Source organism: Pan troglodytes, chromosome 17 (assembly GCF_028858775.2).
Source record: "Pan troglodytes isolate AG18354 chromosome 17, NHGRI_mPanTro3-v2.0_pri, whole genome shotgun sequence".
Taxonomy (NCBI): domain Eukaryota; kingdom Metazoa; phylum Chordata; class Mammalia; order Primates; family Hominidae; genus Pan; species Pan troglodytes.
The window spans coordinates 28,027,087-28,048,628 of record NC_072415.2 but is presented as its reverse complement, the minus strand read 5'-3'; the positions used below and the strand labels follow the sequence as shown (position 1 = coordinate 28,048,628).

The 21,542-nt window shown below is 43.6% G+C and overlaps 1 protein-coding gene across 6 annotated transcripts in view; it reads left to right on the top strand.

Moving 5' to 3' along the window:
- EMILIN2 (elastin microfibril interfacer 2) overlaps positions 1-21,542 on the top strand; it is a 65,801-nt gene that overhangs the window by 493 nt on the left and 43,766 nt on the right. For 2 of the 6 annotated variants that reach the window (XM_016933397.4, XM_054672015.2), the window contains exon 2: positions 464-586. In XM_016933397.4, coding sequence (XP_016788886.4) covers positions 464-586 — 123 coding nt within the window. Of the gene's footprint in view, positions 1-54; positions 587-21,542 lie in introns of those variants that run through there. The other 4 variants (XM_063795533.1, XM_063795532.1, XM_054672017.2 and 1 more) reach the window with 3 other exon arrangements.

The following is a 21,542-nucleotide window of genomic DNA, read 5'->3' as shown; positions in this document are numbered from 1 at the left end:
CCCCAAACCGCCTACCCCTCCCCGGCCCCCAGTTGAGCCCCAGAGCTGCCCTGCCAAAGACGACGAGCGGCAGCCGGGGGTCTCCCTTGGACTTCCCCGGGCGGCTCCTTCTGCGGGGGACCGCGCGCTCCGCAGCCGGCGCCTCAGGCAGAGCTGACTCCGGGGGCGTGGGCGCAGAGAGTGTCCCGCAGACCCGGGTGATCCGAAAACGACTCCCAGGAATTCCATGAGCCCCTGGGACCATGGGTGCTTTTCTTTCCCGTCTTGGTCGGATCCAGGCGCGCGCTCTCCAGAGGCGCACCCGGGCACCCTCCGGCGTCTGCTCTGTGAAGCTCCCGCCTCCGCAGAGGGCGACGGACCCCCACGACCCTCGCTCGGTCTGGTGCCGCAGTCCCCTCTCCCCTGGCCTCATTGTTCTCCGGGTTTACCCCGTGCCCTTCTCCCTCTCTCTCCTGCACCCCAGGAACTGGTGCGCCTACATCGTGAACAAGAATGTGAGCTGCTCTGTGCTGGAGGGAAGTGAGAGTTTTATTCAGGCTCAGTACAACTGTGCCTGGAACCAGATGCCCTGTCCGTCGGCGCTGGTGTAAGTCCTGGAGCCGGGGAGCGGGTAGGGCGCGCCCGGGCCGGGGCGGTGGGGGTGGGGTGGGGTTGCGGCGCTGGGCTCCAGTCCTCCTGTAAATCTCTTCCAGATCCGGTGAAAACCCAGCAGCGGAAAAGCGCTCAGAGCGCTGCGCGGGGCACCGGCCACGCTGGGCTATTTAGGGAGTGTGTGCTGCCCGAGTGAGCGGGGAGGATGCGCACGCCTCGGGAGTGTGGGGTCGCGGGGGCATAGGAGAGGATGAACAAAGCTCCCACTCCCACTTCTGTTTTTTTCCTTTCAATGTTTGTTTGTAACATAAGGCAGCTGAATCTAATTGGATCCATATTGTGTGTTCTGGGGCACACAGAAGATTCCAAAATGTATACTGCTAAAGACTATTCAGTATAGGATTCGCTGAGAGGTTTGGCTAAGTAGTGTTCTAAAACGAGTGAGTTCTGTCCGTATGTCCCCATAAAACGGAATCTTCCAGTTTTGTAGATGTCTAAGCTAAAACCTCAGGAACACTTTGCTTAAAATTGTGGTTCCCCAGCATCCCTCCCCGCAACTTAGATTTGGAGATTCGCTAGAGATTGTGGGAGAGAATGGCCGTTAAAGACAGGGGGAAGAATTAATCATCTTTTTGCTTATAAAGATTTCCCCATCTTAAAAAAAAAAAAAACAGGAAGCAATGCAATAAAGTAGAAATGCCGTTAAATACATGACACTCATTCAATTGTCATCAGGCAAGTCTTTGGGGTTTTGTATCAGTCTGATACCGGAAGATGGGCCAGTGTCAATAAATGGCTGTTGAGGAACACATGTGATGGCTGAAATTAATTGTTTTCCACTAAGAATAAGCTGTTTGTCTTAGAGCACAGTTGTCATTACAGCAGAGAATAGTCAGTAGGCGGATCTGTCTTTGGCAAAACCAAGGGACAGACTGGAACTTGTACTCCAGGAAACCTTATTCCAGAGAACAGTAGATGAGCCTGTAGTCTTATGGGAAGTGGTCGCTGGGTCCACCCCACGTGGGCTGCTGGAGGAGCTGCCAACAGGGTTCAGCTAATTCCTGCTCGGCAAAAACAAAGTAAAACAAACAGAAACTTAGACGAGGTCCCCATTTCCTAATATACAGTGGAAAACGCTGAAATTGAATGCCCAGCTAGGCTATCTCTTTGAGTTGGATACATTGTCAGAGAGAAAAGGTACTGTCATCCAACCTTAATCTCTTAGTAAGACTGAGACCGCATCGTCTATGGCCAGCAGTCAATGACATCAGAACCAAGCAAGGTTTTTACACTGTGGGAGTGATACAAACTAAGTATTCAACTCAGTTTGAATGCATTTGTTTAAAATTAGAATTGAGTTATTAGTCAGGAATATTTTATTCATCTTATACAAGAACTGCATGTTGTGGCTTGCTATAACCTTAAAACTTACTGGTGACAATTCGGAGATAAATGAATTTTTCATTTTGGGAGGTAATGCATTTTTGTTTAAAAGATGGCTTGTTTTTATTTTCTCAAATTATTTTAGCTGCTTGGAAAACCAAAGGATGATTTAATTGTTCTATTTGACCAAAACTCAGTGAAACTTGGCTGTCAGTGGGGAGTGAATCGCCTCCAGATTGGCAGGTCAATGCAAGGCAGTGGGAGTGCATTTTTGCCACCCAGTGAGTAGGACAACAGAATTATTATAAAAAATGACAGATGTTTATGTTGTTTTATTAAACAAAGCCAAAATAAGTGACCTGGGTGTTTTATTTCAATAATAACCATGTAAACAATGCAAGTGCATTTTTACATTTTAAGTACTGCACTGTAAGTGTGAAGTTTAAGAAACAAAGACTGAGTTGATGAACCTGAAAATCTTGACATTAGCTTCAGCAGTAAATTCAGTCTTGACCTTTTTCAGTTTCTTTAGGGATGGAACAGAATGGTTTATCTTATTTTTCAACTGAGGAATGCTTCCTAAGATTTCTTTTTTGTTTTTTGTTTGTTTTTTTTTGAGACAGAGTCTTACCATGTCACCCAAGCTGGGGTGCAGTGGCGTGATCTTGGCTTACTGCAACATCTGCCTCCTGGGTTCAAGCAACTCTCATTCCTCAGCCTCCCGAGTAGCTGGGACTACAGGTGTGTGCCACCATGCCCAGCTAATTTTTTTTTTTTTTTTTTTTTTTGTATTTTTAGTAGAGATAGGGTTTCAACATGTCGGCAAGGCTGGTCTCGAACTTGAGCTCAGGCAATCCACCCGCCTCAGCCTGCCAAAGTGCTAGGATTACAAGCGTGAGCCACCATGTCTGGCCCCTAAGTTTTGAGAATTGGTGGATGAATGAAGACAAAGGAAGGAGCCTTCTTTTTATACCTAACAAGGAGTAATGGCTGTTTCACATGGAATTGTTCAGTGTTTTCTGAGGAATCCAGAAGCCTGAGTCACCTGGGACCTGTGGAAGGAAACCTGAGGTTCTTTTTTATTATTATTGTTTTTTAGAGACAGGGTCTCACTGTGTCACCCAGGCTGGGGTGCAGTGGCACCATCATAGTTCACTGCAACCTCTAACTGTTCGGCTCAAGCGATCCTCCCACCTCAGCCTCCTGAGTAGCTGGGATTACAAGCACAAGTCACTGCATCCTGCTAGTTTTTTATTTTTATTTTTTTAGGGATGGAGTTTCACTATGTTACCCAGGCTGGAAAAAAAGCTTCTTCAGAAACTCACTCTAGAGTGACTGAGGGATAATTTGTGAGCAGTGTTGGAAGTACAGGGCTGGAGGTTGGCCGAGATGCTGGAGATAGAAACGCATTTCTGCAGTTGAGAGTGACGGACAGGTTGGCATCATTGAGGCCTTGACATGGTTGAACAGAGCTGAGTTCTTAGGGACAGTGGAGGGGAAAGAAGAGGAAGAGCCAGGCAAGGAGAGAGAGTGAAGCAAAGATATTGGTGGAGGAAAACCCATCTTAGAGACTCAGGAGAAGTCCTGGAGGCTTCAGGCTCCAGAAAGGCCATGGGTTAGTGAGCAGGAAGCAATTGTTTCTGCAGAAAGAGGCCATTCAGGTCAGTGGGGTGCAGGCATTGTAATTTGTGTGAGATTGAGGGAGAGAGTCATGAAGAAACTTAGTTATACAGAAAATGATATGATGGGAAAAAGGCTCTGATGGAAAAAAAAAAAAAAAAGGAGTTGGATAGTAGCCAAGCAGGTAAAGAATTACTTAGAGAGAGATCTGGGCCAGGCAGGGTGGCTCTTGCCTATAATCCCAACATTTTGAGAGGCTGAGGCGGGAGGATCACTTGAGCCCAAGAGTTTGAAATTAGCCTGGGCAACATAGTGTGACCCTATCACTATAAAAAAAAAAAATAGCAGGGCATGGTGGTGCATACCTGTAGTCCCAGCTACTCAGGAGGCTGAGATAGAAGGATTGCTTGAGCACAGGAGTTCGAGGCTGCAGTGAGCTGTGATCATGTCACTGCGCTCCAGCCTGGGTGATAGAGTGAGATCCTGTCTCAAAACAGAGAGAGAGAGAGAGCATTCTGCCTATCTGGGGACAGAAGTAAAGTAGTCATAGAGACAGTGCTCCGAGACTGAGGGTGAAACCGCTGGGAAATGGGGTGTGATGGAGGCACTCATTTAAATAACAGGAGGAGGGCTTCTGCCCCCAGCCATGTCATTGGGCCCTAACAGCCTCCTTAGCTGTAGAGACTGACTACAGGCCGCAGGTGCCTTGTCAGAAGGATTAGACGGTGCCCTGTTTACATGTATGAAAAGCCTTAGATTCCAGATTGTGAATTTGAATATTGTTATGTGCAACCAGGAACAGAAGGGGTTTTTATGTAAGTGGGCCTTTTAAGTAATCACTTTTCTGATACTATAAAGTACCTTCTATGTGCCAGGCCCCGTGTTAGGGCTTTCCATTCCATATATTAGTTTATTTAGTTTCTGCAACATCCCTTCTGGTTGAATGGTATTGTCTCCATTTTACCAAGGAGGAAACTGAGATGAGCCATTCCCTAAGTTGCTTGTGATCACGTGAGGGTAGCCACTGAGCCGCCTGCTAATCCAGGGCTTTGCGGACGGCCCTCTGTCTCTATAGCAATGGAGAATGTGCCTGTTTGTTTGTCTTAGTGTGTGCTTTCGGTAGGTTGCACAGTACTCAACTACTAAAAGCATTTACACCTTCTTTCATAAAAGGCAATTCTCATTTAGAAGTGTTGAGAATGCATTTCTGTGTGCATTCGCGCGTGTGCATGCATGTGCCTGCATGTGCCCTTAACCCTCTCTACTGTGGGTCATTTGCCTATGACGCATGAACTATGTCATTTTTCACACTATACAGTTTGTTGGCTTATTTTAATGAAGCACTGGCAGATTGAACGCTTAAAGTTGTTATTAGAGAGGCGAGAGTTATCGGACATACTGCATGGACCAGTGAGCTCGACCACTTCAGGACTTCCACATATATGTTCCCGAGCTCAGCTGCCAACATGAAACTTGTCACAGGGGAATGGTGTTAAAAGCAGGCTTCCAGAAAAAGAATTTAAAGCCCATGCCCTAATGGTTGTGATACTAGTTTTGTGTGTAAGTAATTGTGCAAAAATTCGTTTTTTCTTTTTTGAGACAGGGTCTCGCTCTATTGCCCAGGCTGGCGCACAGCGGCACCATCTCGGCTCACTGCAACCTCCGCCTCCTGGGTTCAAGCGATTCTCCTGCCTCAGCCTGCTGAGTAGCTGAGATTACAGGCCTGTACCACCACGCCCAGCTAATTTTTGTATTTTTAGTAGACACGGGGTTTCACCATGTTGGCCAGAATGGTCTTGAACTCCTGACCTCAAGTGATCCACCTGCCTTGGCCTCCCAAAGTGCTGGGATTATAGGCGTGAGCCATTGCACCTGGCCCGCAATAATTCTTAACACCTATAAAGATTCACCATCACTTAGGAATTTAAAATTGGGATGTCTTCTCTCTCTGTGTCTCTCTCTAGTGCACAGGTACTAGATGTGAGGAAGGCTCTGGATCTTCCCGGCACAGGATTGCTTCAATAAAACATGATTTGTCTTCCCTCTGTAAATTCCTAAGGGTGGCTCAATAGAATCTGAGGAAGAGGAGAAGGAAAGGGGCACCATCCCCTGGGAGATAAGGAGAGGACACAGAAGGGACCTGTGGACTCTAAATGACACCTAGCTGCATGCTAGGCATTTACCATTCGGTCCTAATTCCCAAGGTGGGTCTAAGGGTGGTTTTCCCCTCCTGAGGTAATTGTTTTACTTTATACTTCTACATTAATAAAGCCAAATCTCTTAAAAATGTCATTGTATTGGGGAATTTTCCCAATTAATCCTAAAAACCCTTGGCAGCTTGAACAGTCTGGTAGATCCTGCCACCCCCCCAGCCCTTAGGACATTCCCAGCGATCGCCCGTCAGTGTGGTGGACGCAGCCTCTGAATCTGGACTCTCCGGAGCCGCTGTAAAAGTGGAGAGGTTCTGCCTTGGTCATGGGCTGGTTTTAGGGACAGATATGTGGAGACATGGAATCGGAGTGACTTGGAATTCTTTGTATGAGGCACTGGGCAGGTTGACATCCGTGGGATTGAGGCTGACTGCAGTGGGAATATTTCCTTAAAGTGCATCGTGAGAATGTGACGAGCCCTGCCATGTTCATTGTTTTCCATTCTTATAGCAACCCTCTGGGGTCACTACCCCCATTTTACAGGAGGGCAAGTAGTTAGGAAGCAGCAGAGCCTGCCTTCAAACCCAGGCCTGTTATTTTCAAGCCTCACACTCCTCCCGCTCCGCACCTGGCAGCCCCTGGAGGTCTCAATCCACAGCCGGGCTGAGCACCCTGAGGGTGCATGTGTGATGCCTACCGCAGCGGGTGCTGCATTGCCAGCCTCCCTGGCAGGGTGGAATGGCAGGAGGGAAGGGCCTGACATTTCTTACAGCCTCCAATACCCATTGGTAGTGTTTGGATGTACGGCTGGTAGAAAACAGCACCGTGTTTCTTCTCTTTATTGGACTGGCGTTGGTGTTTCTTCTCTTTATTGGACTGGCGTTGTTTTTTTCATGCTTCCAAATTGTCCCATCACCTCCTGCTCAGCCTGATGGTTTTAGTACTGGGGGCTTTGGGAGGTGTCTGGTCCACAGATAGCCTGCATTGTTGGTGAAGACATCCAAGGACCCCAGAGGTGAGGCAGGATTATTCCCTCTGAGTTCACTTTGCCTCCCAACTCAGGGCTGAGTTTCTGTAGGGCCCAGAGTTTTCTCTTTCTGACACCACACACTGACTTGGGCTTATCAGCATCTGGCCACCTCCCGCCTCAGCCCCTCGAGGCCTGTGTTGTATCTTGGTGGAATTTTTCCTATTAGCTCTTTTTCTAAAAAGATCTTACCAGTCGGGGGAGGGATCTGGGTGGGGCCAACACACACAACCTATGCTGCTGAGATAAGGCCTGCCAGGAATTTGCAGCAGGTGTTGAGTTCCGTGGAGTTCAGAACACCTCTAATCCTCCTCAGGTTCCGAGGGGAGCAGATGGTTGTTCAGTTGGCAGAAAATTTGTCTTATTAGGGAGTAACCTCAGCCAGGAAATGTGGCTTAAAACACACACACACACAGAACATTTGGCTGGGCGTGGTGGCTCATGCCTATAATTCCAGCACTTTGGGAGGCTGAGGCAAGAGGATCGCTTGAGCCCAGGAGTTCAAGACCAGCCTGATTAACATAGTGAGACCTTGTCTCTACAAAAAAATAGAATAAACTAGCTGGGTATGGTGCTACGTGCCTGTAGTCCCAGCTACTGGAGAGGCTGAGGCGGGAGGATTGCTTGAGCCTGGGAGTTGAAGGCTGCAGTGAGCCATGATTGCAGTACTGCACTGAGGCTTGGATGACAGAGTCAAAAACAAAACAGACAAAAAAACCCAGAACAGAACATGTAAGGCTGCAGGGATCGGGGGAAAGAAAATGAGGGCTTACATCTTCCAGAGCCAGTTTTCTGTTTTCTACATCTCCAGGAACAGAATAACTTTCAGTTCAAAAAGTACCTTTTGTGTATAGCTTTGGGGGAATTTTTTTTCCTTCAGCTTTTAAACAAAAGTTTCACCATCAATTGGCTGTTAGGAGGCTCGTTCCTTGGCATCGAAGGTAACTTGGAGTCAGCTGAGGAAGACTGAGCTCGTGTCAGAGACGCCTGCACGGGAGGGCTGGAATCCCAGGCGCCCAACCCTCGAGAGCTGCAGACTGTTGCTATTTTGAGTTTCTTTCTTTGGGTTTCCATTCCTTATTGGCCCCTTGGGGCTGCTCCCTAGAATCTCCAGACCTTCCTTTCAGGTTTCTTATTTCTCTTGTTCCTGTCTCCTTCCTAGGTTCCCAGTGGAGGAGATGCTATGCTTGCAGGGCCCTTCGGCATTTCCAGAACATTTCCACACCATTATTTTATTCTTATCACAAGTTCAGCCAGGAGACTAGGCAGGGCCGAGACTGGGGTCTTGGAAAAAGAACTTCATGCTTAGGGGCTACACTTTCTACCTTTGTCTTACACTGCAGTGAATAGCATTCAAATAGAGGTAATGGCCTTACGAAAAGCAGCTTGCTTTTTGTTAGAACTTGTCTTAATTAAGCTCCGTAACTGGTCTTCCTCTGTTGATGTGTTCCACCCACGTTGGCACGTGGTATTTGAGTTAAAATCCTGAGGAAAAGGGGAGGCAGGTGGGGGCAGGCTGCAGAGAACGGCAAGTGGGTGGGAACTCCGTCCAGGTTGGGTGGGTGGCTGACGTGCTTCGGAAGAGGAGACAGAAGAGTTGTCCTGCAGCCTGACATCTCCCACCAGCAAGCTGTGTGACCACAGGCGAGTCACTTAGCCCTTCTGAGGCACACTTTCCTCACGTCTACATGACAGGGTTGTGGGGAGGAGGCCCCAGTGCGGGAACACAGCTGACAGAAGTTTTAAAAATTGCGCTGTCACACTAACGTAATGCATACCTAGCAGGCACGTCTGGTGAACACTCACCGTTTTCATTGTTTGTCGGTTTGGAATGTTATTGCCTCACAGGTGATTTTATCTTTGAAGACTTTGGGTTTGAAGTTAATGCTTACGGACACATTGGAGAAAGGCTGAAATGCTCACGGTTGAAATCGTTAAATTCAGTGAATTAAGATAATAATGATGCTGGCTTGCCTAAGATGAACTTTAAGTGAAGCTCAGCCGGGCACAGTAGTATGTTCCTGTAATTCCAGCTACTCGGGAGGCTGAGGCGGGAGGATCGCTTGAGTCCAGGAGTTTGAATCCAGCCTGGGTAACATAGTGAGACCCCCTCTCTAAAAAATAAAATAAAATTTAAATGTAAAAAATTTAAGTGAAATTCTTAGAAATTGCACTGGAAGCCGAGCCAGCAGTGCAGTCTCTTTGGGGAAATGCACATAAGTGATTATGGTCAAAGTCAATGCTGCAGTAGCCTGTGGGTATTTCTTACTGGTTCTGCAGGTGTCTGTGTGCCTGGAGTAGGTCAGTAAAGAAAGGTTAGCTAGATGTTGGATGTTGCTGTGAGTGGTGGTAAACTAGTGCCAATCCCCAGGTGATCTATCCCACCGCCACTAATGTGTTCCTTGAATTCTTTTAGAAAAAAATCCTCTTCCTCATGTGCCTAATATTGTTGTTACTAACATGTGCTGCGTGTGCATAATGAAGTAGGTGCCGCATCCAACAGTTACACAGAACTTTACATCCTGTTTTTAAAAATCAAAAGCGGGGAAACTGTACCAGTGGTGAGGTTCCTTCTAGTCTCCCACACAAATGTTCTGATTTATCACTGGCCGCATGACTTCTTTACTGCTCAGCGTTAACTACTTCCATCCTTGATGAAGTGGTTTTCTGGGCTTAAAAATAACAACAAACCACTTGATAACATGGTACAGCTGAGCATGATTTCTCCTTACAAAGAACCATTTTCCTGGGAGAATCGAGGGAGGAGCCCCTTATTTTTCAACATGACAGCAGTTCACACTGAAGGGAAAATAACGAAATGACTAAAACTAAACATGCCAATAAGTTTTCTTCTTTCCTTCCTGTTTTAAAATGGTGATGGGGGCTGAAACAAAGTAGGGAGCATTCAAATGAGCCAAATTCCTGGTTCAAAAATGCTGTAAAAGCAAACGTTTCTGGGTGTGTCACTTAGAAGGACCCAGAAGGACTCAGCTGCCCTTTTTTTTGTTCCACCTAAGAAAATATTAGAAGATGAGGGAATACGCCTAAGAATTACTCTTTGCAGTGTCAGCCTTTCAGGACAATGTATTTTATTATGTGTTTGGTTAAAAGAAGTTTGGTTAAAGAAAAACTGTGTAGGTGAAGTTTTTTAAGTGGATCATTTCAATGGAAGAATTTGCTGAGACTTTGCAGCTTTTCCCCAACTTTTCCCATCTCTGTGCACCTTTGTGATTGCACAGGTTCTGCCTAATGCATGGCCTTCATTAGGTTATGTTTTACAGAGATTTACTCTCAGTCCATCAGAAGACAAGGCACAAGATGTTTCCCTCTTACTTGAAGTGGTTTCCCTACATCTGCTTGACAGGGATGTTGTGAGAGGATAATGAGGTAAAGACCTAACAGTGTTTTCTAAACCATAGTGGTGACAATGCTGCTTGTTTTTCTGCTAACTGAAGCTTTTGCACATATCTTGAAACGGAGGAGGAAAGCCGAGGGGGTGATTGCGACAGAACTTAGGGCGTGGGACGAGTTTTGCAATCCAGCCCTTCTTGGGGAGAACCTCTCTCCATTAAAGCGACTCTGGCTTGCCTTTAGCCTTTGAACGAAGGACTGGGGCAGGGAGGCATGGTCAAGCCTTTCTTAATATTTCACACATTCCAGAACCTTGAGTCCGGTCTGTTGCGCTGACGGTGCTCTGGCCTGGTTTATGTCAGGCATCTCTGACCTTGGAGATTTGGGGCAGCTTTCAGCAGGAGCAGCAGCCTGCTGGTGCCAGGAAGCAAGGTCAGGGCCCCCACTCCGCCACGATGGGCAATGCGCCCTTTCCCATCACAACAAGTTTCATCACCTCCTGGCCACTCTCGAGATTTGCGAGTCATTCTGTTGCATTGCTGCTGAAAATAACTGGCAAGGCAAGGCACAGATCTCCTTCTCACGGCCGGTGCAGGGGGAAAGCAGAAATGCCGCTGTATCTCGTGTCTGGAACCAAAGAGCAAAGCACTTTCTAGAAACTCCTTGTCAGAATCATTACCAGAAAATGAGTAATCCCAATTAGGAAGCAATTTTTGTTGTATTTTCTTGTTTATTTTTTTTATTTCCATAGGTTTTTGGGGAATGGCTGGTATTTGGTTACATGAGTAAATTCTTTAGTGGTGATTTATGAGATTTTGGTGCACCCATCACTTGAGCAGTATACACCGAACCCAATTTGTAGTTTTTTATTTCTCACCCACTTCCCATCCTTTTCCCCTGAGTCCCCAAAGTCCATTGTGTCATTCTTAGGCCTTTGCATCCTCATAGTTTGGCTCCCACTTATGAGTGAGAACATAATGTTTGGTTTTCCATTCCTGAGTTACTTCACTTAGAATAATAGTCTCCAATTCCATCCAGGTTGCTGCGAATACCATTAATTCATCCCTTTTTATAGCTGAGTAGTATTCCATCATATATATATATATATATATATATATGTGTGTGTGTGTGTGTGTGTATATATATATATGTGTGTGTATATATATATATATGTTCCACAGTTTCTTTTTTCTCTTTCTTTTCTTTCTTCTGTTCTCACTCTGTTGCCCAGGCTCTGGAGTGCAGTGGCGCCATCTCGGCTCACTGCAACCTCTGCCTCCTGAGTTCAAATGATTGTCCCACCTCAGCCTCCCAAGTAGCTGGGATTACAGGTGCCTGCCACCATGCCCGGCTAATTTTTGTATTTTTAGTTGAGACGGGGTTTCACCATGTTGTCCAGGCTGGTCTTGAACTCCTGACCTCAAGTGATCCACCCACCCCAGCCTCCCAAAGTGCTGGGATTACAGGCGTGAGCCACCACACCCGGCCCTATACCACAGTTTCTTTATCCACTTGTTGATTGATGCACATTTGGGTTGGTTCCACATTTTTGCAATTGCGAATTGTGCTGCTGTAAATATTTATGTGTAAGTATCTTTTTCATATAATGACTTCTTTTTCTCTGGGTAGATACCCAGTAGTGGGGTTGCTGGATCAAATGGTAGTTCTACTTTTAGTTCTTTAAGGAACCCCCACACTGTTTTCCGTAGTGGTTGGGCTAGTTTACGTTCCCATCAGCAGTGTAGAAGTGTTCCCTTTTCACCACATACAAGCCAATATCTATTATTTTAAAATTTTTTTGATTATGGCCATTCTTGCAGGAGTAAGGTGGTATCGCATTGTGGTTTTGATTTTCATTTCCCTGATCATTAGTAATATTGAGGATTTTTTTCATATGTTTTTTGGCCATTTGTACATCTTCTTTTGGTAATTGTCCATTCATGTCCTTAGCCTACTTTTTGATGGGATTGTTTGTTTTCTTCTTGCTAATTTGTTTGAGTTTGCTATAGATTCTGGATATTAGTCCTTTGTCAGATGTATAGATTGTGAAGATTTTCTCCTACTCTGTGGGTTGTCTGTTTACCCTGCTGACTGTTCCTTTTGCCTTGCAAAAGCTCTTTAGTTTAATTAAGTCCCACCTATTTATCTTTGTTTTTGTTGCATGTGCTTTTGCATTCTTGGTGATGAAGTCTTTGCCTAAGCCAATGTCTAGAAGGGCTTTTCCAATGTTATCTTCTAGCATTTTTATAGTTTCAGGTCCTAGATTTAAGTCCTTGATCCATCTTGAGTTGATTTTTGTGTAAGGTGAGAGATGAGGATCCAGTTTCATTCTTCTACATGTGGCTTGCCAGTTATCCCAGCACCATTTGTTAAATAGGGTGTCCTTTCCCCACTTTATGTTTTTGTTTCCTTTATTGACTATCAGTTGGCTGTAAGTATTTGGGTTTATACCTGGGTTCTCTATTCTGTTCCATTGGTCTATGTGCCTATTTTTATACCAGTACCATGCTGTTTTGGTGACTATGGCTTTATAGTATAGTTTGAAGTCAGATAATGTCATGCCTCCAGATTTGTTCTTTTTGCTTAGTTTTGCTTTGGCTATGTGGGCTCTTTTTTGGTTCCATAAGAATTTTAGGATTTTTTTCTAGTTCTGTGAAGAATGATGGTGTTATTTTGATGGGAATTGCATTGAATTTGTAGATTGCTCTTGACAGTATGGTCATTTTCACAATACTGAGTCTACCCATCCATGAACATGGTGTGTGTTTCCATTTGTTTATGTCATCTATGATTTCTTTTTTTTTTTTTATACTTTAAGTTTTAGGGTACATGTGCACAATGTGTAGGTTCGTTACATAGGTATACATGTGCCGTGTTGGTGTGCTGCACCCATTAACTTGTCATTTAACATTAGGTATATCTCCTAATGCTATCCCTCCCCCTTCCCCCCACCCCACAACAGGCCCCGGTGTGTGATGTTCCCCTTCCTGTGTCCATGTGTTATCATTGTTCAATTCCCACCTGTGAGTGAGAACATGTGGTGTTTGGTTTTTTGTCCTTGTGATAGTTTGCTGAGAATGATGGTTTCCAGCTTCATCCATGTCCCTACAAAGGACATGAACTCATCCTTTTTATGGCTGTATAGTATTCCATGGTGTATATGTGCCACATTTTCTTAATCCAGTCTATCATTGTTGGACATTTGGCTTGGCTACAAGTCTTTGCTATTGTGAATAGTGCCACAATAAACATACATGTGCATGTGTCTTTATAGCAGCATGATTTATAATCCTCTAGGTATATACCCAGTAATGGGATGGCTGGGTCAAATGGTATTTCTAGTTCTAGATCCCTGAGGAATCGCCACACTGACTTCCACAATGGTTGAACTAGTTTACAGTCCCACCAACAGTGTCAAAGTGTTCCTATTTCTCCACATCCTCTCCAGCACCTGTTGTTTCCTGACTTTTTAATGATTGCCATTCTAACTGGTGTGAGATGGTATCTCATTGTGGTTTTGATTGCATTTCTCTGATGGCCAGTGATGATGAGCATTTTTTCATGTGTCTTTTGGCTGCATAAATGTCTTCTTTTGAGAAGTGTCTGTTCATATCCTTTGCCACTTTTTGATGGGGTTATTTGGTTTTTTCTTGTAAATTTGTTTGATTTCATTGTAGATTCTGGATATTAGCCCTTTGTCAGATGAGTAGATTACAAAAATGTTCTCCCATTCTGTAGGTTGCCTGTTCACTCTGATGGTAGTTTCTTTTGCTGTGCAGAAGCTCTTTAGTTTAATTAGATCCCATTTGTCAATTTTGGCTTTTGTTGCCATTGCTTTTGGTGTTTTAGACATGAAGTCCTTGCCCATGCCTATGTCCTGAATGGATTGCCTAGGTTTTCTTCTAGGGTTTTTATGGTTTTAGGTCTAACATTTAAGTCTTTAATCCATCTTGAATTAATTTTTGTATAAGGTGTAAGGAAGGGATGCAGTTTCAGCTTTCTCCATATGGCTAGCCAGTTTTCCCAGCACCATTCATTAAATAGGGAATCCTTTCCCCATTGCTTGTTTTTGTCAGGTTTGTCAAAGATCAGATAGTTGTAGATACGCAGCATTATTTCTGAGGGCTGTGTTCTGTTGCATTCGTCTATATCTCTGTTTTGGTACCAATACTATGCTGTTTTGGTTACTGTAGACTTGTAGTATAGTTTGAAGTCAGGTAGTGTGATGCCTCCAGCTTTGTTCTTTTGGCTTAGGATTGACTTGGCAATGTGGGCTCTTTTTTGGTTCCATATGAACTTTAAAGTAGTTTTTTCCAATTCTGTGAAGAAAGTCATTGGTAGCTTGATGGGGATGGCATTGAATCTAAAAATTACCTTGGGCAGTATGGCCATTTTCACGATATTGATTCTTCCTACCCATGAGCATGGAATGTTCTTCCATTTGTTTGTATCCTCTTTTATTTCCTTGAGCAGTGGTTTGTAGTTCTCCTTGAAGAGGTCCTTCACAATCCTTGTAAGTTGGATTCCTAGGTATTTTATTCTCTTTGAAGCAATTGTGAATGGGAGTTCACTCATGATTTGGCTCTCTGTTTGTCTGTTATTGGTGTATAAGAATGCTTGTGATTTTTGCACATTGATTTTGTATCCTGAGACTTTGCTGAAGTTGCCTATCAGCTTAAGGAGATTTTGGGCTGAGACAATGGGGTTTTCTAGATATACAATCATGCATTCTGCAAACAGGGACAATTTGACTTCTTCCTTTCCTAATTGAATACCCTTTATTTCCTTCTCCTGCCTGATTGCCCTGGCCAGAACTTCCAACAGTATGTTGAATAGGAGTAGTGAGAGAGGGCATCCCTGTCTTGTGCCAGTTTTCAAAGGGAATGCTTCCGGTTTTTGCCCATTCAGTATGATATTTGCTGTGGGTTTGTCATAGATAGCTCTTATTATTTTGAGATACGTCCCATCAATACCTAATTCATTGAGAGCTTTTAGCATGAAGGTTGTTGAATTTTGTCAAAGGCCTTTTCTGCATCTATTGAGATAATCATGTGGTTTTTGTCCTTGGCTGGATTATGTTTATTGATTTGCGTATGTTGAACCAGCCTTGCATCCCAGGGATGAAGCCCACTTGATCATGGTGGATAAGCTTTTTGATGTGCTGCTGGATTCGGTTTGCCAGTATTTTATTGACAATTTTTGCATCGATGTTCATCAGGGATATTGGTCTAAAATTCTCTTTTTTTTGTTGTGTCTCTGCCAGGTTTTGGTATCAGGATGATGCTGGCCTCATAAAATGAGTTAGGGAGGATTGCCTCTTTTTCTATTGATTGGAATAGTTTCAGAAGGAATGGTACCAGCTCCTCCTTGTACCTCTGGTAGAATACAGCTGTGAATCCATCTGGTCCTGGACTTTTTTTGTTTTGTAATCTATTATTGCCTCAATTTCAGAGCCTGTTATTGGTCTATTCAGAGATTCAACTTCTTCCTGGTTTAGTCTTGGGAGGGCATATGTGTCAAGGAATTTATCCATTTCTTCTAGATTTTCTAGTTTATTTGCGTAGAGATGTTTATAGTATTCTCTGATGGTAGTTTGTATTTCTGTGGGATCGGTGGTGATATCCCCTTTATCATTTTCTATTGCGTCTATTTGATTCTTCTCTCTTTTCTTTATTAGTCTTGCTAGCGGTCTATCAATTTTGTTGATCTTTTCAAAAAACCAGCTCCTGGATTCATTGATTCTTTTGAAGGGTGTTTTGTGTCTCTATTTCCTTCAGTTCTGCTCTGATCTTAGTTATTTCTTGCCTTCTGCTAGCTTTTGAATGTGTTTGCTCTTGCTTCTCTAGTTCTTTTAATTGTGATGTTAGGGTGTCAATTTTAGATCTTTCCTGCTTTCTCTTGTGGGCATTTAGTGCTATAAATTTCCCTCTACACACTGCTTTGAATGTGTCTCAGAGATTCTGGTATGTTGTGTCTTTGTTCTCGTTGGTTTCAAAGAACATCTTTATTTCTGCCTTCATTTCGTTATGTACCCAGTAGTCATTCAGGAGCAGGTTGTTCAGTTTCCATGTAGTTGAGCTGTTTTGAGTGAGTTTCTTAATCCTGAGTTCTAGTTTGATTGCACTGTGGTCTGAGAGACAGTTTGTTATAATTTCTGTTGTTTTATATTTGCTGAGCAGTGCTTTACTTCCAACTATGTAGTCAATTTTGGAATAGGTGTGATATGGTGCTGAGAAGAATGTATATTCTGTTGATTTGGGGTGGAGAGTTCTGTAAATGTCTATTAGGTCCGCTTGGTGCAGAGCTGAGTTCAATTCCTGGATATCCTTGTTAACTTTCTGTCGCGTGGATCTGTCTAATGTTGACAGTGGGGTGTTAAAGTCTCCCATTATTATTGTGTGGGAGTCTAAGTCTCTTTGTAGGTCTCTAAGGACTTGCTTTATGAATCTGGGTGCTCCTGTATTGGGTGCGTATATATTTAGGATAGTTAGCTCTTCTTGTTGAATTGATCCCTTTACCATTATGTAATGGCCTTCTTTGTCTCTTTTGATCTTTGTTGGTTTAATGTCTGTTTTATCAGAGACTAGGATTGCATCCCCTGCCTTTTTTTGTTTTCCATTTGCTTGGTAGATCTTCCTCCATCCCTTTATTTTGAGCCTATGTGTGTCTCTGCACGTGAGATGGGTTTCCTGAATACAGCACACTGTTGGGTCTTGACTCTTTATCCAATTTGCCAGTCTGTGTCTTTTAATTGGAGCATTTAGCCCATTTACATTTAAGGTTAATATTGTTATGTGTGAATTTCATCCTGTCATTATGTTGTTAGCTGGTTATTTTGCTCATTAGTTGATGCAGTTTCTTCCTAGCCTTGATGGTCTTTACATTTTGGCATGTTTTTGCAGTGGCTGGTACCGGTTGTTGCTTTCCATGTTTAGTGCTTCCTGCAGGAGCTCTTTTAGGGCAGGCCTGGTGGTGACAAAATCTCTCAGCATTTGCTTGTCTGTAAGGTATTTTCTTTCTCCTTCACTTATGAAGCTTAGTTTGGCTGGATATGAAATTCTGGGTTGAAAATTCTTTCCTTTAAGAATGTTGAATCTTGGCCCCCACTCTCTTCTTGTAGAGTTTCTGCTGAGAGATCAGCTATTAGTCTGATGGGCTTCCCTTTGTGGGTAACCCGACCTTTCTCTCTGGCTGCCCTTAACATTTTTTCCTTCATTTCAACTTTGGTGAATCTGACAATTATGTGTCTTGGAGTTGCTCTTCTCGAGGAGTCTCTTTGTGGCATTCTCTGTATTTCCTGAATTTGAATGTTGGCCTGCCTTACTAGATTGGGGAAGTTCTCCTGGATAATATCCTGCAGAGTGTTTTCCAACTTGGTTCCATTCTCCCTGTCACTTTCAGGTACACCAATCAGACGTAGATTTGGTCTTTTCACTTAGTCCCATATTTCTTGGAGGCTTTGTTCATTTCTTTTTATTCTTTTTTCTCTAAACTTCTCTTCTCACTTCATTTCATTCATTTCATCTTCCATCACTGATACCCTTTCTTCCAGTTGATCGCATCAGCTACTGAGGCTTGTGCATTCGTCACGTAGTTCTTGTGCCGTGGTTTTCAGCTCCATCAGGTCCTTTAAGGACTTCTCTGCATTGGTTATTCTAGTTAGCCATTTGTCTAATTTTTTTTCAAGGTTTTTAACTTCTTTGCCATGGGTTCGAACTTCCTCCTTTAGCTCAGAGTAGTTTGATCTTCTGAAGCCTTCTTCTCTCAACTCGTCAAAGTCATTCTGCGTCCAGCTTTGTTCCGCTGCTGGTGAGGAGCTGTGTTCCTTTGGAGGAGGAGAGGCCATCTGATTTTTAGAGTTTCCAGTTTTTCTGCTCTGTTTTTCCCCATCTTTGGTTTTATTTACCTTTGGTCTTTGATGATGGTGACATAGAGTTGGGGTTTTGGTGTGGATGTCCTTTCTGTTAGTTTTCCTTCTAACAGTCAGGATACTCAGCTGCAGGTCTGTTGGAGTTTGCTGGAGGTCCACTCCAGACCCTGTTTGCCTGGGTATCAGCAGCGGAGGCTGCAGAACAGTGGATATTGGTGAACAGCAAATGTTGCTGGCTGATCATTCCTCTGGAAGTTTTGTCTCAGAGGAGTACCTGGCCATGTGAGGTGTGAGTCTGCCCCTACTGGGGGATGCCTCCCAGTTAGGCTACTCGGGGATCAGGGACCCACTTGAGGAGGCAGTCTGTCCATTCTCAGATCTCCAGCTGCATGCTGGGAGAACCATTACTCTCTTCAAAGCTGTCAGACTGGGACATTTAAGTCTGCAGAGGTTTCTGCTGCCTTTTGTTTGGCTATGCCCTGCCCCCAGAGGTGCAGTCTACAGAGGCAGGCAGGCCTTCTTGAGCTATGGTGGGCTCCAACCAGTTCGAGCTTCCCGGACGCTTTGTTTACCTACTCAAGCCTCGGCAATGGCAGGTGCCCCTCCCCCAGCCTCGCTGCCACCTTGCAGTTTGATCTCAGACTGCTGTGCTAGCAATGAGCGAGGCTTCATGGGTGTAAGACCTTCCGAGCCTGGTGCGGGATATAATCTGGTGTGTGCTGTTTGCTAAGACCATTGGAAAAGTGCAGTATTAGGGTGGGAGTGACCTGATTTTCCAGGTGCTGTCTGTCACCCCTTTCTTTGACTGGGAAAGGGAATTCCCTGATCCCTTGCCCTTCCCGGGTGAGGCAATGCCTCGCCCTGCTTCAGCTCACGCTGAGTGTGCTGCACCCACTGTCCGACACTCCCCAGTGAGACGAACCCGGTACCTCAGTTGGAAATGCAGAAATCACCTGTCTTCTGCGTCATTCACACTGGGAGCTGTAGACTGGAGCTGTTCCTATTCTGCCATCTTGGCTCCTTCCCCTCTATGATTTCTTTCAGCAGTGTTTTGTAGTTTTCCTTGTGGAGGTCTTTTACCTTCTTGGTTAGGTATATTCCTAAGTTTTGTTTTTGTTTTTGTATCTATTGTAAAAGGGGTTGAGTTTGTGATTTGATTCTCAGCTTAGTCACTTTTGGTGTATACACTTTTGGTGTATATCAGAACTACTGATTTGTGTACATTAATTTTGTATCTTGAAACTTTGCTGAATTCACTTATCAGTTCTAGGAGCTTTTTGGAGGAGTCTTTAGGGTTTTCTAGGTATATAATCATATCATCAGCAAACAGTGACAGTTTGACTTCCTCTTTACCAATTTGGATGCCCTTTATTTCTTTCTTGTCTGATTGCTCTGGCTAGGACTTCCAGTACTATGTTGAATAGAGAAGTGGTGAGAGTGGGCATCCTTGTCTTATTCCAGTTCTCAGAGGGAAAGCTTTCAACTTTTCCCTGTTCAGTATTATGTTGGCTGTAGGTTTGTCATAGATGGCTTTTATTACATTGAAGTATGTCTCTTGTATGCCGATTTTGCTGAGGATTTTAATCATAAAGCAATGCTGGATTTTATTAAATGCTTTTTCTGCGTCTATTGAGATGATCACGTGATTTTTGTTTATAATTTGGTTTATGTGGTATATCACATTTATTGACTTGCATATGTTAAACCATCCCTGCATCCCTTGTATGAAACCCACTTGATATGGTGGCTTATCTTTTCGATATGCTGTTGGTTTGGTTAGCTAGTATTTTGTTAAGGATTTTTCATCTATGTTCATCAGGGATATTGGTCTGTAGTTTTCTTTTTTTGTTAGGTCATTTCCTGGTTTTGGTATTAGGAGGATACTGGCTTTATAGAATGATTTAGGGAGGATTCTCTCTTTCTCTGTCTTGTGGAATAGTGTCAATAGGATTGGTACCAATTCTTCTTTAAATGTCTGTTAGGATTTAGCTGTGAATCCATCTGGTCCTGGACTTTTTTCTTATTGTATTTTCAAAATGCTAACATACATCTGTGATGTTTTGTGTTATTTTACACAATATGTCAGTTTGAAGGGAGTTATTTTTTTTTTTAATCCTGTTTGGCTTTCTTCCTTAATCATTGATCCAATACCTTTAAAAGAACAAAAGTAAATATTAGACCTGAGTTCTCTATAGGCAGAAACAACTGGTTATGTGTCTGAAGAGTAATCTGATACATTTTTAAAAAACCAACTCTAGTTAAACCTACATTCTGAAACTTTGACAAAGACTTAATGATGCTGATTTTAGTTTCTATGTAATTGAAATATGTTATTGCATAGTCAAGAAAAGACTTCTCTGGTACTTCGCTTTCACAGATTTGAAGAGATTTAAAAATACCTTAATGCAGAAATTACATAGTTTAAAAAAAAGCTTAATTGAAGTATAATTTACATGAGTAAGCCACATATTTGAAGTTGTACAATTTAATATTTTGACATATATACCCGTGAAACCAACATCACAATCAACATATCCCTTGCTAATCTCTCCCTCCAGTTTCTCTCCACGTACCCCCTCCCTGGGAACTGCTGATCCACTTTCCCTCACTAGGGATAAGTTTGCATATTTTAAAGTTTTATGTAAATAGAGTCATACAGGTTGTACTCTCTTTTGACTGGCTTCTTTCATTGAACAGAAAGATTTTGAGATTCATTCATGTTGTAGTATGTATCAGTAGCTGATTTTTTTTTTTCTGAGATGGGATCTCACTATATTGCCCAGACTGGTTTTTGAACTCCTGGGCTTAAGCAATCCTCCTACCTCAGCCTCCTGAGTGGCTAGGACTCCAGGTGTGTGCCACTGCACCTGGCTGTAGTTGATTACTTTTTGTTGTTGGATAGATTCCTCTGTGTGTGTGTGTGTGTGTGTGTGTGTGTGTGTGTGTACCATCATTTGTATAGTTGCTGAAGACATATGGTGAAATACAGAGTGGGCAAAATAACTTTTACTGATAGTAAGGATACTTCTCGGAGTTTCTGAAGAACAACTGAGATGGGAAATACATTACAGATATAGAACACTAGATAATAATGGACTAGGCATGGTGGCTCACACCTGTAACACGACACTTTGGGAGGCCGAGGCAGGTGGATCACTTGGGCTCAGGTGTTAGAGACCAGCCTGGGCAACATGGCAAAACCCAGTCTCTACCAAAAATACAAAAATTAGCTGGGCGTGGTGGTGCACGCCTGTGGTCCCAGCTACTCAGGAGGCTGAGGTGGGAGGATCGCTTGGGCTGGGGAAGTTGAGGCTACAGTGAACTATGATCGTGCCACTGTACTCCAGCCTACGTGACAGACCCTGTCTCAAAAGAAATAAGTAAATAAAAATAAAAACATAATGAAGTAAAAACATTTCACATTTATAGCCCTGGAAAATGTTGGATTAAGGATTCATAATTAGCATAAGCCATTTTGAATTGGCAGAAAGCTCAACAGGCTTGAAAGAAGACTTATTATTTGAAGACTGTTTGTTTCATTAAACAAATA